Source organism: Perissodus microlepis, chromosome 22, assembly GCF_051167445.1.
Source record: "Perissodus microlepis isolate ML-2025 ecotype Zambia chromosome 22, ASM5116744v1, whole genome shotgun sequence".
Classification (NCBI taxonomy): Eukaryota; Metazoa; Chordata; class Actinopteri; order Cichliformes; family Cichlidae; genus Perissodus; species Perissodus microlepis.
The window spans coordinates 3,049,391-3,066,223 of NC_140481.1; the positions used below are offsets into that span (position 1 = coordinate 3,049,391).

The 16,833-nt window shown below is 38.4% G+C and overlaps 1 protein-coding gene across 7 annotated transcripts in view; it reads left to right on the plus strand.

Annotated features, from left to right (window-relative positions):
* phf14 (PHD finger protein 14) overlaps positions 1–16,833 on the plus strand; it is a 156,076-nt gene that overhangs the window by 59,179 nt on the left and 80,064 nt on the right. For all 7 annotated transcript variants that reach the window (XM_084918817.1, XM_084918819.1, XM_084918818.1 and 4 more), the window contains one exon: positions 15,272–15,334. In XM_084918817.1, coding sequence (XP_084774943.1) covers positions 15,272–15,334 — 63 coding nt within the window. The remainder of the gene's footprint in view (positions 1–15,271; positions 15,335–16,833) is intronic.

The window sequence follows — 16,833 nt, forward strand, 5'->3', positions numbered from 1 at the left end:
CGTTATCTGCCTGAACCATTTGTGTTGCATTAATTACTGGGTATTGCAAGACCCAGCAATAAATTGACATTTAATTTTTGATTATGCATTATATATAAGAACATTAGCAGTGCAATGAAATCATTCTTTTATGTTTTTATGTTCAGAAACATAAGTTAGCAATAATCATAGAGTGAAAGCATTGCTTTCTACTTTGTCTTCTATCTTGCTTGCTCCGTGTGCAAAACCTCTATTTTCTTTGCTGGAAGCAAATATTCATATCAGTATTTCATAGAAGGGCTCAACATTCTGTTATAGTTATAGAATCCCTGAACAAAGAGCATTTAAAAGGTATAAATATATAGTTTAGCAAGTCTGCAATTAAATATGCCCATTGAATAAATACGCTGTATCTGTAGTCACTGTTGTCCTTGCTCAGTAAAGTAATGCCAATTAACCCTTTCACCTTCCCAGAATTGGGTGCAACAATAAATATTTGAGTAATGTGTGATACCTCTTTAAGATTTTTGATCCTTAATCTTGAATTTGTAAATATCTATAAAAATCCTATTTTCCCAGTCCACGTTTGACACAGGGTGCTAAAATCGATCCTACCATCTTGTACTGCTGGTACAAAGTCGGGGTCATAAGCTGGCCACTTGAGCACTTTTACCTAATCCTGTAGTTTAAAAATTTTCACTAAGTCTCTGCATATTTTGAGGGAGAGATTTACCCATTGACTGGATGCCTTCATTTCTTTATCAACACAACTAAGCATTGATTATAATGGTAAATGGTCTGTATTTGTATAGCACTTTACTTAGTCCCTATAGACCCCAAAGCGCTTTACACTACATTCAGTCATCCACCTATTCGCACATACATTCACACTCCACCATAATGGTTAAGATCAATGTTTTTCCACTTGGCTACTTGGATTGCACCAACATACAAGTAAGTGGCCATTGAGCAAATAATTTATATTCTCTCAATGAAGGCAATGCCCCCTTCCCCACCTTCTCCTCCATCCCCTCAGAATTTCACCCTTGTTTTTTTTCCCCCAATGAAATTGTGAGAGGCTTATATTCTAGTCTATAAAGTCATCTTTAAGTGAGTGCAGATTAGCTAGTGTGAACAGTACATCATCTGCATATGAACAGAGTTTGTAATCTTTTCCTCCTTTAAGAATACTCTTTAGTCTTCCTTCCTGGAGCATTCCTTGGGCTAGTGGCTGAAGGAATGAATTAAAAACATTTGGGCTGAGTGGACAACTTTTCCTACATCCGTGTTGTAAAGTAAAATAACTAAATAGGTTACTGTTAAGTTTTATTCTTGCATTGGGGGGAAAGTACAAAGATTGAAACATTTTATGAATTACTCACTAAACCAAATCTACTCATTACTAAATAAAGAAAATTCCAACCGACTGAATCAAAATGTTTCTCAGCATCTAAATCAGGGGTCGGCAACCCTGGGCACTCGTGCCACAGCTGGCACGCGAAGGGTTAACTGATGGCACGAGACGCAGTGAATTAATCTGAGAAGGTGCATAAAAAAATAAATGGTTGGGCCAGCGCTGCACATCGCAAATTAGCTCGCATAGACACATTAGTTGTGCCGCTTCTTAATGACGGTATCTTAGCTAACAACCCCAACTACCAGATTCAACTTGTAATTGGTTAAAAATAACTTAGCCTACCAGTGAGAGGGACGCTGCTAGCTGGCAGTTTTTTCAAGCGATGTTGAAATTTCCACATTTCGACACTTCAAATGCTTCAGCAGCTGCCCGCGCAGCACAGCATCAACACCGCAGAAATACACGGATACATCCGTAGACTCGAGACAGAATTCACAATGTGTTTTCAGGACTTTCAGGTGTATGGACCAATGTTTTCTTTTCTGATCAAACCAGAAAGCTTTAATGAGCAGCTGGATTTGTCTCACATTAACTAGCTGGACACAGAGGACATCGAAATGCAGCTGATTGAACTGAAAAGCTCGAGTCTGTGGGGTCAAAGTTTGCAGAACTACGAACGCAGCTGGAATCCACAGCTGTGCGTGTTGATGGAGCTGCATTTTCACCTGCTGGACATCACTACCTGACAAGTTTAACTGTCTTCAGAACATTGCAGAGGCCTTATTGACAGTATTTGGCTCTACATATCTGTGTGAGCAGGTTTTCTCTCACATGAGTGTCCTCAGGTAGCCTCTGAATGCTGGACACTCGGAGACCTGTGTCTCTGAGTGGGAGACCAGAGATCACATTAACATGTGTGTCTCTGTATTAACAAACATGCCGTATTGGCCCAGTTTATTTTTCTTATCATTGTTGTGAGGAGACCATAAATAGCATTTGCATTTTCTGTTGTACAGTCCATTTGCTGTTATGGATAAAAAGTCTTTTTTTGTCTCAAAATAGCTGATAACTATTCGCCGATAGCTGCCAACATCTGCGAACAAATATAATTCTATAAAGTTGTTCTATATAGTGTGTAGCTGTTCATATAGAGCGTTATTAAATTTATTGCTAATGCAATCATATGGCACATTGACTTCTGAGGAAATTTTAGATGGCACTCGTCATCAGAAAGGTTGCCGACCCCTGATCTAAGTTATTAAATAATTTGTTTTTGCTTTGTGAATTTGATCAGTAATACATACTATTCTTCTTATATTGTCATGGGCTTGTCTGTTTTTTCTTTTTCTTTTTAAATCATCTTGATCCTCATATATTACAGAAGGCATTATACTAATGATTCTTTTTGCCGAAATGGAGGCATATAATTTATAATCTGATGATTCTATACAATTTACATTCAAGTCTGTTCTTCCTTTCTATGGGTGTAACTGATATAAAAGCTACCCTCCAGGATGGGGTTTGGATTGGCAATAGCCTCTAGCAGAATATAGTTAAAACAGTTTTCTTGGGAGTAAATGGTTCCTTGTAGATTTGTACCATTTTGGTGGGAGCCCGTCTACGTCAGGAGACCTATTGGTGTTCAATCAAGAAATGACTTCATTTATTTCAGCCCTCAAGACTGGTGAGGCAAGTTTCTCATTAGCATTCTCATTAGGGTTGCTTCATTATTAAAAGTTTTCTGCATTACCAGAACACATCTGCATTCTTGGTCCCTGATTTCAGACTGTAATTCAAATCATGTTGAATTTCAAATCAGTATAGCCACTCCTCTCTTCTTCCTGCTTCTAGAAGATGTGAAAGTGTGTGAAAACTCTTTTTTTTAAAGTGTTTTGATAGCTATCTTTTAAAAAAAAAAAAAAAAAAAAAGAAACTGTGCATTTATCATCACAGACCTCAAAATGAACACAAATAGCATAATCCAAAACCTTGCAGCCAACAAATGGGGTTCCCAGTTTTAAGTGAGAAAAGAGAAAAAAATAAAAAACAAACCTTGGAGGCAGATTCAGAAGCATCAGTATTTATGGTTAAAACAAGAAGAGAAGAATATGGCTATTCCTAAAATGTCATTCTACTATAATGTTCAAACAAAATCAGAGTGACAGTATGGGAATCCAAATAAAAGTTAGGGGGCATAGTCAAATTAGAGAATGGAAAAGATGCAAATGCAAAGTTTTGACCCCTGAGATTTAGCCTAATAAGATTCGGGTGTATCACCTTTGGTGCAAGGGCCCAGTGTGCTCACTCTATTCCCAGGTCACACTCTTGGTTCAGCCTAGTGTTTTCAAGCCAGTTCCAACTTCATCAGATTTTTTTATAAAAGCGACATTGGAGGTGCCTTCTGCACCCTCTGGAATACCATCACTTCTAATATTATTACATCAGTAGCATCCTTCAAGGTAAGACGCTTCGTTCATGTCCTCGTCTATTTCTCCAGTGCATTTCTCAGTTGCTCCAATGATGCACAGTTTCTTGTATTTTTCCAGTTTAACTCTGCTGTTAGTTCAGGTCAAAAGAGCGACATCCCTGATGTCATGGCTTCCTTCACCGCTTCTCGAATTGTTAGTAATTGTTTTTTCTCTAGTCAATATGTGATCTAGAGGTTCTCACTTGGAATTCAAGAAAATTTTCCATTGGGTTCTTCCAGCTGAGTCAGTAACACAGTGGTGAGAAGAGCCTGAAGTCTATCTATGAAATGGGAGTATGTTAGAACTAGAGATGGCACGATACGACTTTTTTATGTCCGATACTGATACCGATATCATAAATTTGGATATCGGCCGATACCGATATGAATCCGATTGTGTTTTTTAATCAATAAAACTGTTTTTTTAATATCTTGCTGCATTTTGTATAAGTTCATACTCAAGTTTAAAAAAACAAAAAACAAAAAAAACCCCACTAAAGCTATTCTGTTATACGTTTATGCAAAACTACACTGCACCCAAAATATTTCATTTCAGCAATACTGATCAATCTAATAAACTTAAACCTACTCCATCCTCCCTATTCTGGTATTTTAAAGAGTAAGCAACCTAACTAATAGGGTTGCAAACTCCCAGCAAAAAAAAAAAAAAAAAAAAAATAGGGAACCACCCTCCACCTCATGATGCTTAATCGACGTAATCAACTTTAATTTGATGCAGTGTGGAAAAAAAATGCACAGAAATCAATTATTTTTCAAGAATAATTAAATAGATTCAACATCTTTCTTCAACAGAATTGCAGACTGCACAGATGGAAAAAGTACTATAGCTTACTAGGGTATATTAGACTTAATAGTTACTATATACAGTAATGGACTTCTATACATTTTACATCAGATCAAAACTTTGGGTGTAAAAGTCAGATAATTATTTATTAAAAGCTAGACATTTTAAATGAGAATAAGAAAGAAAAGTATGTCTTTGTGCCCCCTTTTCCCTGTTCATGCCCTATCGGCCCCCCTGGCTAAACTTTGCTAGATCCACCCCTGCACAGTTACCAGCCGTCAGCTACGTAGAAAAAGATCCTGGTGTAGAAAGTAATCTTAAATAAATTCTAACAACTAGAGCTGGGCGATAGAACGATAACGATATGTATTGCAAAATAACTTTTTCTCGATAGAAAAATTAAACTATTGCGATAGGCCTCACCGCTCTTGTCCTCTTAAAAAAAAAAAAAAAAAAAAAGAAAGAACAGCCAATCCAAATTAAGTAGCGCAGAGCCAAACCAATCACAGCCGCAGCGTCACGTCACGTGACTTGTTACGTACAGCACAAGTGCCAAGCCGCACATGTGTATTTGTTTGGGAAGCAGCCAGCCGCCGTGCCGCCCGGGTAATGGAGGAAATGAGTGTGCCGACTAGAGAAAAATCAACCGAGAGCGTGACCGAAGGTTACCGAAGAGAAAACAGATGATGGTTCCAATGCCGGAGAGATTGTCGAACGGAAGAGCCATAGAAGTTCTGTAGTGTGACGGTATTTCGGCTATTTCAAGTCTGACAAAAAACAGAGTAGTGCGCACTGTAAATTGTGCCGAAAGAAAGTCTGGAAATACAATAAAGCGGTGCATGCTCAGTCTCTGACTGGAAGCGCTAATTCTTCATTTGGCTTTTGTCAGAATAAAGTAACTGTTAAAACTGTTTGAAAAGCTAAGCTATACAACTAGGAGAGATTGAGAATTTCCTTTTAGTTCTCAGTTTATTTGATATTGACAAAAGTTAGTTTGACAAAATTGACTAAGATTTATTTTTAGAATTAATATTTTGTTTCTAAGTGGAATTGACAATTTAGTAGTCTGTTTTGTTTGTTCTATTTTGAAACTTAAACGCTTTAGCGGCTGCCTTTTGTGTAGTTTGCAATATTTGCCTTTATTTATCTGAAAAGGTTTCATGTTCCTTAAGTACATCTACCCTGTTGAACTTATTATGGGAAATGAATATTTAAATCAAAACAAGCTGCTGATTATTTCACATTTTACTTGTGAGCAACGGCACATTTAAATCTTACAAATATAGTTATTTGGCTTATATCGTGATATATATCGTTATCGCCTGAAATGAAAAAAACATATCGTGATATGAAAAAATCTTATATCGCCCAGCTCTACTAACAACAGATTATCTTAAACGTGCTGCTGTTGTTCAGCCGCTGGTTTCCTCTTTCTGGCACGAAGTGGGCGATAAACAAACAAGAGAGACGGACTCGCGACAGAAAAGCCGATCAGCTGATCATTAATCAGTTTCACGATTGAAGTAGCAACAGGAGAGGGAGGGAGAGAGAAGAGGCAGTCGCGCCATATATTGGTTGTTAAGCTTAACGCTGGAATGCTTTACAAACATTCAGAGATGAACTTACACACTTGCTTTACTTCTCTCTTGGATAACTTTCTCAGAGATGAAATGCCGGTTTGGTAGCGAGGCTACAAATACTCAACCAGACCGCTGACAGGTCTCGCACGCCACAGACGCTCTATCACGTGATGCATACAGCTCCAACGTGCTACGGTTATGAGCCGAGTTACGCCATGTCGCAAGTTTTGTGAGGTGCTTTTTTGATATTTAATGGATCGGATTACATTTTTTATTTCTCTCCGATATCCGATCCATTAATTTAGGTCAGTATCGGACCGATACCGATACGTAATATCGGATCGGTCCATCTCTAGTTAGAACACAGTGGCAGTTATCCCCAGACATGTGCCGAGAACACTGCTGGAGATCTTGAGGATTAAGCTGCTTTCTGATTTTCCTTGCAGCCCCAGCCACTTAGGCATTTCAGTGCAGTATTTATCTTCAAATTCAAGGTGAGCAATGGCAGCTGCTGAAAGCCCCCTGCTTTGCATTTTTAATGCTTTTATGAAGGCAGAGAGCACTGGCACTTCTCTAAAGCCATGTTTCAATTTATCAGGACTGGCAAATTGACTTCCTGCTGGCCTTAATGGCTCAAGTGTGTGTGTGTCTGTGTTTGTATACACAGACATTTTCCTTTGGCAATAGGCTTAACACCGCTAAATGACACCTAACTACAAGTGTTGCAGCTTGTAACTACAAGTGTTGCAGCTTGTAACTACAAGTGTTGCAGCTTGTAACTACAAGTGTTGCAGCTTGTAACTACAAGTCTTGCAGCTTGTAACTACAAGTCTTGCAGCTTGTAACTACAAGTCTTGCAGCTTGTAGTTAGTAATGTGTACTGGAGGAAAACCTTTTAAAGTCGGCCAATGAGACCCATTTTTTTTTAATGCTGCATAGCTACGTATGTTTGATTACTGAAGACCATGTGAAGTTCTCACACTGAGTTTCATGCAGGAGCAATTCACAACCACAATCTGCCTATACATGGGAATAATATAGGACTTACCCAAAATAAATTCCAAATTATTTCATCCTGTTTATTTTAGTTTAGAAGATCCTAAAACTCAATCCAGCACTGCTTGTGAACTATTATGTAATAACAAGCAACCGTTTTTTTTTGTTTTTTTTAAAGCAGAAGCTTTCATCATTGAAACATATAAAAACTGAAAGTGACAGAAAAAATAGCTGTACCTATAAATAAAGGCACTTTAAGGCACTTTATAAAGGCACTTTAGATTGCAGGATTCCAACTGTGCCCAGCTTCCAGTAGAGTGCATGTGACTTTGACACAATCTCCTTTCCAAACAAAACAAAAACAAAATAAACAATGAAAGGAGAAAAAAAGTGAATTTTGCCACGACCTAAAGACCTAAATGTCACCTTTGTGGCCTCTACGAAGCTGGCTGTTGTCAACAGGGTTGTAACAACGAGTGACTTCATTAAAATGAATTAACTATGATTAATCACAGTGAATATCAGTTTCACTATCCGCACCCTACCCTGATTGCTGTCAAAACTCTTGAACTGAGAAGTAATTCAAGTGTAACCTGTCTGATAAAATTAAACAAGCGCAAGAACTGATGAGAAACAAAATCATTGACATTTGCGATTTTGGAAATGGTTACAAAGTCCTTTCTAAGGCTTTGGGACTCCAGGGAAACCAAGGTAAGAGCCCTTATCCACAAAAATGGAAAAAACTGTGGCGAACTTTCAAACTTTCTATCAAAATGATTCTAATAACACATTGGGTCGTGACCTCCTGGATAAGGTGTCAGAATCCAGAACAATATCTCCAGGCCTCACTTAGTTAGTGTTCTTGATTCAGCAATGAGACGTACACTGGGAAAAAATATCCAAGGGAGAGTTCCATAGCTGGCCAAAATGAACACAAGGCAAAACACATTTTGATGATACACAAGACTTTTGGGGAAATATTCTGCAGACTGGTGGGACAAAACCCTTGAATGTGCCTGAATGAAAACAATTCTGCCAAAAATTGTGGGCCAAAGTTCCTCCACATCGATGTGAAAGACTCATTGCCGTTTATCACAAGTGCTTGACCCTTGCTGCCAGGGGTGGTACAACGATCTCTTAGGTTTAGGGGGCAGTTGATTTTTCATATAGGACCAGGAAGGTTTGGCTAGCTTTTTCCCTTAATAAATGAAATCATTATTGAAAACCTAGATTTTGTATTTACGCAGATTATTTTTGTCTAATGCTAAAATTGGTTTAATGTTTTGAAGCATGTAACTTTGACAAATATAAACTACCAGTCAAAAGTTTTAGAACACCCCAATTTTTCCAGTTATTTATTACAGTTCATGTCGTTCAAGTCCAATGAATAGTTTGAAATGGTACAAAGGTACAAATGTTTGTTTGTTTGTTTTAAAGGTAAGGTTAACCAAAAGTGAAAAATGACAGAATTATACAAAAAGGCCTTTTTCAGGGAACACAACATAGATTAACAATTTAGAATAGAATTAGAATAGAATTCAACTTTATTGTCATTGCACATGCACAGGTACAGGGCAACGAAATGCAGTTTGCATCCATCCAGAAGTGCTTTAGTGATATAGATATATTACAATATATATTAGCAATAATATAGATATGTAAGTATATTACAGAAATGGGTCTATTATGGTATGTTATAATGTACATGGTATGAAGTATGTTGTGAATATTCTATAACTATAGGTATGTACAGGCTGTAGTGAGTACAAGCTATGTACAGGCTATGAACAGGATATAAATATGAAATAAATAACTTTACAGAAATCTGAGATATACAGTTATACAGAAATTCAATTCAATTCAATTTTATTTATATAGCGCCAAATCACAACAAAAGTCGCCTCAAGGCGCTTCATAGATACAGAGAAAAACCCAACAATCATATGACCCCCTATGAGCAAGCACTTTGGCGACAGTGGGAAGGAAAAACTCCCTTTTAACAGGAAGAAACCTCCGGCAGAACCAGGCTCAGGGAGGGGCGGGGCCATCTGCTGCGACCGGTTGGGGTGAGAGAAGGAAGACAGGATAAAAGACATGCTGTGGAAGAGAGACAGAGGTTAATAACAGATATGATTCAATGCAGAGAGGTCTATTAATACATAGTGAGTGAGAAAGGTGACTGGAAAGGAAAAACTCAATACATCATGGGAATCCCCCGGCAGCCTACGTCTATTGCAGCATAACTAAGGAAGGATTCAGGGTCACCTGGTCCAGCCCTAACTATATGCTTTAGCAAAAAGGAAAGTTTTAAGCCTAATCTTAAAAGTAGAGATAGTGTCTGTCTCCCGAATCCAAACTGGAAGCTGGTTCCACAGAAGAGGGGCCTGAAAACTGAAGGCTCTGCCTCCCATTCTACTTTTAAATACTCTAGGAACAACAAGTAGGCCTGCAGAGCGAGAGCGAAGTGCTCTAATAGGGTGATATGGTACTACAAGGTCATTAAGTAGAACTATGCAAGTTGTAAACAGTTGTAGGGTTAAAAATTATCGTATGTACAGAATGATTATTTACAGAGCTATACAGTAGTGCAGTTAAGATAAATTAGATATGTGGATAATTTCTACAGTATCTATATAAAGTGCTAGTGGTTGTGAGTGGTGGTTCAGTCCATGTTATTATTGTGTGTTTGAGGGTACAGTTGTCCATTGTGGGTGTGTGTATGTTCAGTCCATGTGTTAAGGTGGGTCAGATGTCAGGAGGCAGAGTTCAGGAGTCTGACAGCTGTGGGGAAGAAGCTGTTCCGGTACCTGGTGGTCTTAGTCCGGAGGCTCCTGTAGCGCCTCCCAGAGGGCAGGAGGGTGAAGAGTCCATGTGATGGGTGACTGGGGTCTCTGATGATTTTCCCAGCCCTTTTCAGACACCGCTTCCTGTAGATGTCTTTTATGGCAGGAAGTGGTGCTCCGGCGATGCGCTAAAGCTGTTCCTCAGCAATAGAGGTTGATCAAGCCTTGAAAACTACAGTATTGTACTGCAGAAAGTAGTGTGTTGCTACAAAAATGGTGAGAAAAAGGCAATTAACAATGGAAGAGAGACAGACCATCATAACATGTAGGTGTTTCCTACAGAGAAATTGCAAAGAACATCAAGGTGCCTGTAAGTACAGTTTTCTTCACCATCAAAAGTCTCTCAGAAACAAACTAACAGGAAAAGGTCTGACAGACCCAAAGCCACAACTAAATCAGAGGACAAGTTTCTGAGAGTTAACAGCTTGCGCGATAGGCTGCTCACAGGACAACAGCTTCAAGCACAGCTTAATAGTGGTCGTAGTAAGCAAGACTCAGTTTCAACTGCGAAGAGAAGACTTCCAGCTGCAGGTTTGACAGGACGAGTTGCAGCAAGAAAGCCATTGCTAAGACGTCATAATAAGACATATAGGCTTGCCTGGGCCATGAAACACTGCCAATGGAAGACTGGAAGGAGGTTTTATGGACTGATGAATCAAAATTTTGGTTCAAATCTTTGGTTCATCACACATTTGTAAAGAGAAAATATTCACCACATTCCTGCTTTGTTGGTAGTGGCTCCTGAGAAGCAATTCTACAACCAATCTGTTTGATCAACACTAGTTAATCTGTGACACCGGTTAATACAAAACAACAGTCATGCTGCCTCTTTCCTTTACATTTTTGCTTATTTGGTGAAGGGGACCCCTTCCTTGGTGATAAATGATCCTTCATATCATGAGTCGAAGGTGCAGACACAAATTAATATTTTCTCACAAAACTTTAGTTTTGTGAGAATACATTAATTTGTTGGAAGGCCTAATTACAAACCAATCAGTGTATATTTATAATTACAAAGTATAACTTAAAGAACAGTCAGTTGTTCTTTAAGTTAGAAATAGAACACTGAAGCTGTTGTAATGACGCCTTCACCTAAATTTTACCTGAGTTACGGAAAAAGGTGGACAAATGAAAAAAGGTGGCAAATTGAAATTAGCGTGTCTTCTTATGCTCTGTTAATTTTTCTAATCCTGTGCAATAATTCATGCTTCTTAAAGATGCACTGATGTACTTAATTAAAGATTGATTTTGCCTGGGACGTATGAACTGCCCACATTTTTAATTTCCTCACCTGAGCAGAGCCTGAGAGTAGCTATGCTATGTGGCTGAACATTTTTCAGCTGATCCAGCTACACTCTGTTCTCCCTGGGTTTATAGATTACTTTAACTGGCACTACTTTAATACAAAAATTATTAAATAATGTCAAGCCTTTTATTTGGTACTTCACTCACAGGAGAAAAGGAACTATGAAGGAGCCAATTGGCAGCAATCTTGCAGTTAACATTCTTAATGATAAGTGCTCCATCTGGCAAGTGGTGCTGAGCCAAAGGCGACAGATGGGATTGTTTTCACAATCTGTTTAAATATGTTGTCAATTTTTCTTCCCCTTTTAAACTCTCTCCAGCAGCTCAGACATTTGCTTGAAATAAGGTGTTTTCTGTTTTCTCACACTCGTATTCAACTTATGGTATCCTTTTTTCTGTGAGAATAATGGACACCAGAAAGGTTTATTTCTATGCTTGTCCACTTTGTGGCATCCACGGGTATTTCATCCGTAGTCGCTTGAAGTCATGGAATATCATTCGCTTTTTTTGCTTTCTAGTCACCATCTTTGGTTTCTGGTCATTGCTTCCAATGTAGCTTAAGGGTTTACCAACAGTGCTGTGAATGAAGTTGCGAAATAAAAGCATTTAATTCATCTACTTGGCTGGCTCACAGTCTAAACCTTATCATTTTTTTTAGTAACACCCCCTCTGAATGAAGTTTTTTCCTTCTAAGTTAATTGAATTAGCCCCCAAGAAGAAACTGTATGAAAATTATTTCTATGTGAAAGTAGAATACTTTTCATTTTATGTAGAAGAAATACATATATGTATATCTACAGGGTGGGCCATTTATATGGATACAATGTAATAAAATGGGAATGGTTGGTGATATTAAAGTCCTGTTTGTGGCACATTAGTATATGTGAGGGGGTAAACTCCTCAAGATGGGTGGTGACCATGGTGGCCATTTACAAGTCGGCCATCTTGGATACAACTTTTGTTTTTTCAATAGGAAGAGGGCCATGTGACACATCAAACTTATTGGTAATGTCACAAGAAAAACAATGGTGTGCTTGGTTTCAACGTAACTTTATTCTTTCATGAGTCATTTACAAGTTTTTCTTTGTTCACAGCCATTGACATGTCGAATAGGTTAACACGTGAGGAGCGGATCGAAATTGTGTTGATATCTGGTGAACACAGTAACTGGGTCATTGCAGCAGATTTCAATGCAAGACACCCTACGACACCACCCATCTCCCAAGTACAGTTTTTAAATTTAATGTTGCTGAAATAATAAAAAAAATCTATATGATCGTGAAATCACTCATCTTTGGAAAAGAGAGTTTATTACAGAGAAATGGCTCTTTCCAAAATAAAAGCTATACTATACGCTTCTTCTGGGCTATATTCTCAGCAGCATATTAAACATATCAGGTCCCCATAAAGAGAATCATGTGCTAACGGCTGTCTAAATGACTCGGGTAAAGTTTGTAGCATGCGTGCTTGTTGTTTATGTCTGCTTCTACTTGTATTTGCACTAGGGTGATGTCAGCGTAAATGTGCAGTCATATTCGTTGTGTTCCCACTAGTGCTGTCAGCATTAATCTCGTTAAAATGACATTAACGCCATAACGCGGAAAAAATCTCCGTTAACGAGCTACCGCGGATCGCCCCGTGCGTGGGGCTGGAAGGCGTCAACATGTTAACAAGCTAACTCCGCTAACGCACTAGTTCCCACCAATTGAGCATTGCGTGGCACATCCGACATAATGTTTTACTTTTGTCCATGACGTGCTTACCATCAGGGTCATTCTTCACATGAAAACCAAGATGGTTCCAAACGCCAGATCTGAATGAGGGTGGGGGAGGTTCAATTTCGGCTAGCGTTGAGGCAGTTGTCATGTTGCAATGAGCTTAGCTTCTTTCTTGCTAGCTTCCGCTGTGCTCAGTGGATCTGCACTCGACAGTGCAGCCTAGGCAGAGTAGTCGAACGCAGATCCACTGAGCTCTCAACACAGACAGCATCGTCAGAAGAAAAGTTGATAAAATAAATTAAAAAATTTGTATTGTTCGATACATATACGTACCGAATATATATATATATGTGTGTGTGTGTATATACATAGAGGCAGATTGATATTTTTTTCTTTTTTTTTGCAGCGCTTCTAATGTAATACGTACATAGAGAGCCAAATGAGATGATTAATGAACCCAGATTAATCCTTTTTCCAAAACATCTTTCTTTAACAAACTTTGAACATTAATACCAATTTCTCGTTGTAGCAGACATTAAAAAAACAAGATTAAACACAACATAAATATAACAAAGTGCATAACTTAATAAAATTATTACGATATGACCAAATATCTTACGAAGGTAAACGCATATCTGAAATCCTAACCAATGCATTTAAATTAAATGAAAATAATTTGAAATGCCATGATTTAGTGATAATATAATATATATAATTAAATAAGATATTTCAAAAATGCTATATATGTAAAGTTCCAGTCCATGACTTGTTGAAAAAAGTAACAGCATATGTCTCCTTTTTGGCACATTTGACACTGACCCAATGTAAAATTTAAAAGAGGAGAAACAATAATGACATAAAGTTTCCATGTGCCAGGAATTTTATCTCTCTCAGCTTGAGTGGAAAGACAAAAGGATGTTAATCATTATATCATCCATAGTGATGCATCTCCTTACTGTTATGTGTTTATGGTCACTGTTATAATACAGCCTGGACTGTGAATAGATACCCAGTTTGTTTAATAAAGACAAGGGAAGATACTGATAGAAACAATTGTGTTTGTCTATGACTATAATTAGATAATGATGAGACCCCGTACTGTCAACTGCTGCAACAAAAAACAAAACATACAGCAACTGGTACACAAAAATTAGAAAATGCACAGATACATAAATCAACAGTCTTCTTGTTGTGTGTGTGTGTTTGTTTGTGTGTGTGTGTGTGTGGGTCTGAGCGAAACTGAGTGTCTGTGTATGTGACTTTGTCACGAAGTGTATTTGATAATAAGGGTGGGAAGCCGCAATGACAGCCCCAAGGAGCCAAAGGCAGATAGAGATAGATCAGGGAGATCAACCCATCCGCAGGCCCCAAGAGTACCGAAGACCTGAGGCTGCACATTTTGTCGACAACTGCGCGTCTGTCTGAGCAGGAGGTAGACCTCAGATGGGGTGCCCATTGCCAAAGGGCGAGAGGCAGCCAACCCCGCTAGAGGCTGTTCACCCTAGCAACCAAGAATTGCCCAGGACTTGGCAGAGTCCCGAGCCCCCTACCCCCACCACTCTCCCACGCAGAAGAGGTCCAAGAAACCCAAGACCACCACTCCTGAGAGAGTGGGTCAATGACCACGACAGAACATCCAGCCGCGCTCCCTGGAAAAACAAGACCTGTACCTGGGCAGCAATGCTCACCTGGAAGCAGTAGGGAAGGATTACCCCACCCTCCATGACCACGCCCCCACAGGGGCCAAAGCTCAGAACCGAACCAGGACCTAGCCAGATCAGTCCACAAACCACCAAGGGTGTAGGAAGACACGTGTTTGTCATTTCAGTACTCTTCCATAGATTTCATTTCAAGACTCTTTGAGTTCCATGTCTTCATGTTATACAATGTCTCTTCTTCAAGCTACCTTTGGCAGCCCCTTCCTGTTCCTTCAAGGACACAATCTAAGGCAAATGAAATGAACCAAGAATGCCACATTGCTTGAAAGCCTTTTATAAAGCAACCAACACCTGGATTACTAAAATTAATTTCTTCTCTGATCTGGATTTCAGCAGAGAAAAATCAAGCTATAAGGTGTCAGACAAGGCTTTGACCCACCCAGAAATAAAAATGTCTTAATTTTTTCTTAAAATTATATTGTATTGTTTTGTATTTTGTATGGCATTACCATTTCAACCATTTACCTTACCGTTCGGATTTTTAATTTATTTTTTTTAAATAGAGAACCAGAGGGCAGAAGAGGAAGAGAGTTCCAGTCTGTGAGGAGCGAGAAGATAAAATTGAGGTTTGTTTCTTTATTTCGCTACAGAAAAAAAGGTATTGTTCTAAACAACATGTTCCTGAGAAATTCAGTTAAGCTCTTCTACCTTTGCCCATGTTTGCTTCTTTGTCGCATTCTGTCATTCCAGTTTTTTTTGGGTTTTTTTGCCTTTTCTTACTCATATTTGCCAGTATTGTTTCTCTATTGAAATTAAAAAATAGTTAATTGTTTCTTCAAGAAGAATCCTACTGTTTAAAGGAACTGACTTTCCTCACAGTACAGATTTCAATACATACTTTAAGAATGTAAGAGGAAGAATGCAAATGTTTTTAAGCTTTTTTTTTCTCTCCTTTGCCAAGTTTGTGATTGCGAGACTGACAGAAAAGGTCAAGCTGGGCTAATAAGACCAAAGCTGTTTACCCCTTAGCTTAAAACACTGGTGAGGTATTGTTGTCATCCTGCTGGGCAGGCAGGTGGGCAGGTGAACACCTAATTTGTAAATGTATTAACTTCAAATAGATATCACAGGTATATCTATGACAATGTTGGATGAGTTTGAGGTCAGAGGTCAGAGAATCTTGTGACTGTGATAACTCAAGAAGGAAGTCAACTAGAATTTTGAAATTGATACTATAGGTGCATCTACAAAGAAAGTCCAAAAAGAAGTCTTGGACAAATCTCAGTCACTTTGACCTCAAAGTCAGAGGTCAAGTGTTATGAAAATCTTGTGAACAAGGCAAATGTGTGTCTACTAGGAGACTGAGGGGTACATCTGTGTATCTGTATTCTTATACACAAGATTGTACGGTGCACAAATTGATGTGTTGTTTATTTTTAGAATTTGTTGTGCTCATGACAGAGTTGTAGAAACTTTTGTACATACACGCTTCAGTTGATTTTAATGAACAAGTTAGACAGCCCTGATGCTGATAATCACTGTTTAATAGCAATTGCCATTGTGCTATGTGCAAAAATGAATTCAACTATTTTGGTTTTGGGATGCTCATGGATGATTCCAAGTTCTGAATGTTGTCTCAGGTACGTAATAACCTCAGAGCAAATATTCCTATAGACTGATGGACTCATTTTATGAAAACGTCATTACTACTGGCATGTTGCTTTAATCTGATCTGTCATGTTTCCTAATCGTGGTAGAGACTTTATAGTAAAGTTGCATTTTATAGGAACTTCTGTTGAAAAAACAATTCATTAAGTTTTTTGTGAATTTTCTGAGGTTTAGGTATGCCTTAAACAAGTAAAGATGCAAAAATTTTGTATTTTACAGGCTCCAGGATATTAATGTTTATGTCATTTTTAATAACACATGCACAGATAAAAGGAATTATGTTCCTGTGTATGCTGATCCATTAATGTGACTGCTTGGTTCACATTTGTAATCAGTGAGGAAGGACATTAGGGAGATTAGGACAAAGTGGACACACTTGGGAACACAGCTGAACAGAATCTAACTGATAAGAAGCAAAACTGAATATCATGCACATGAGACAGGGGACTATGAAAAT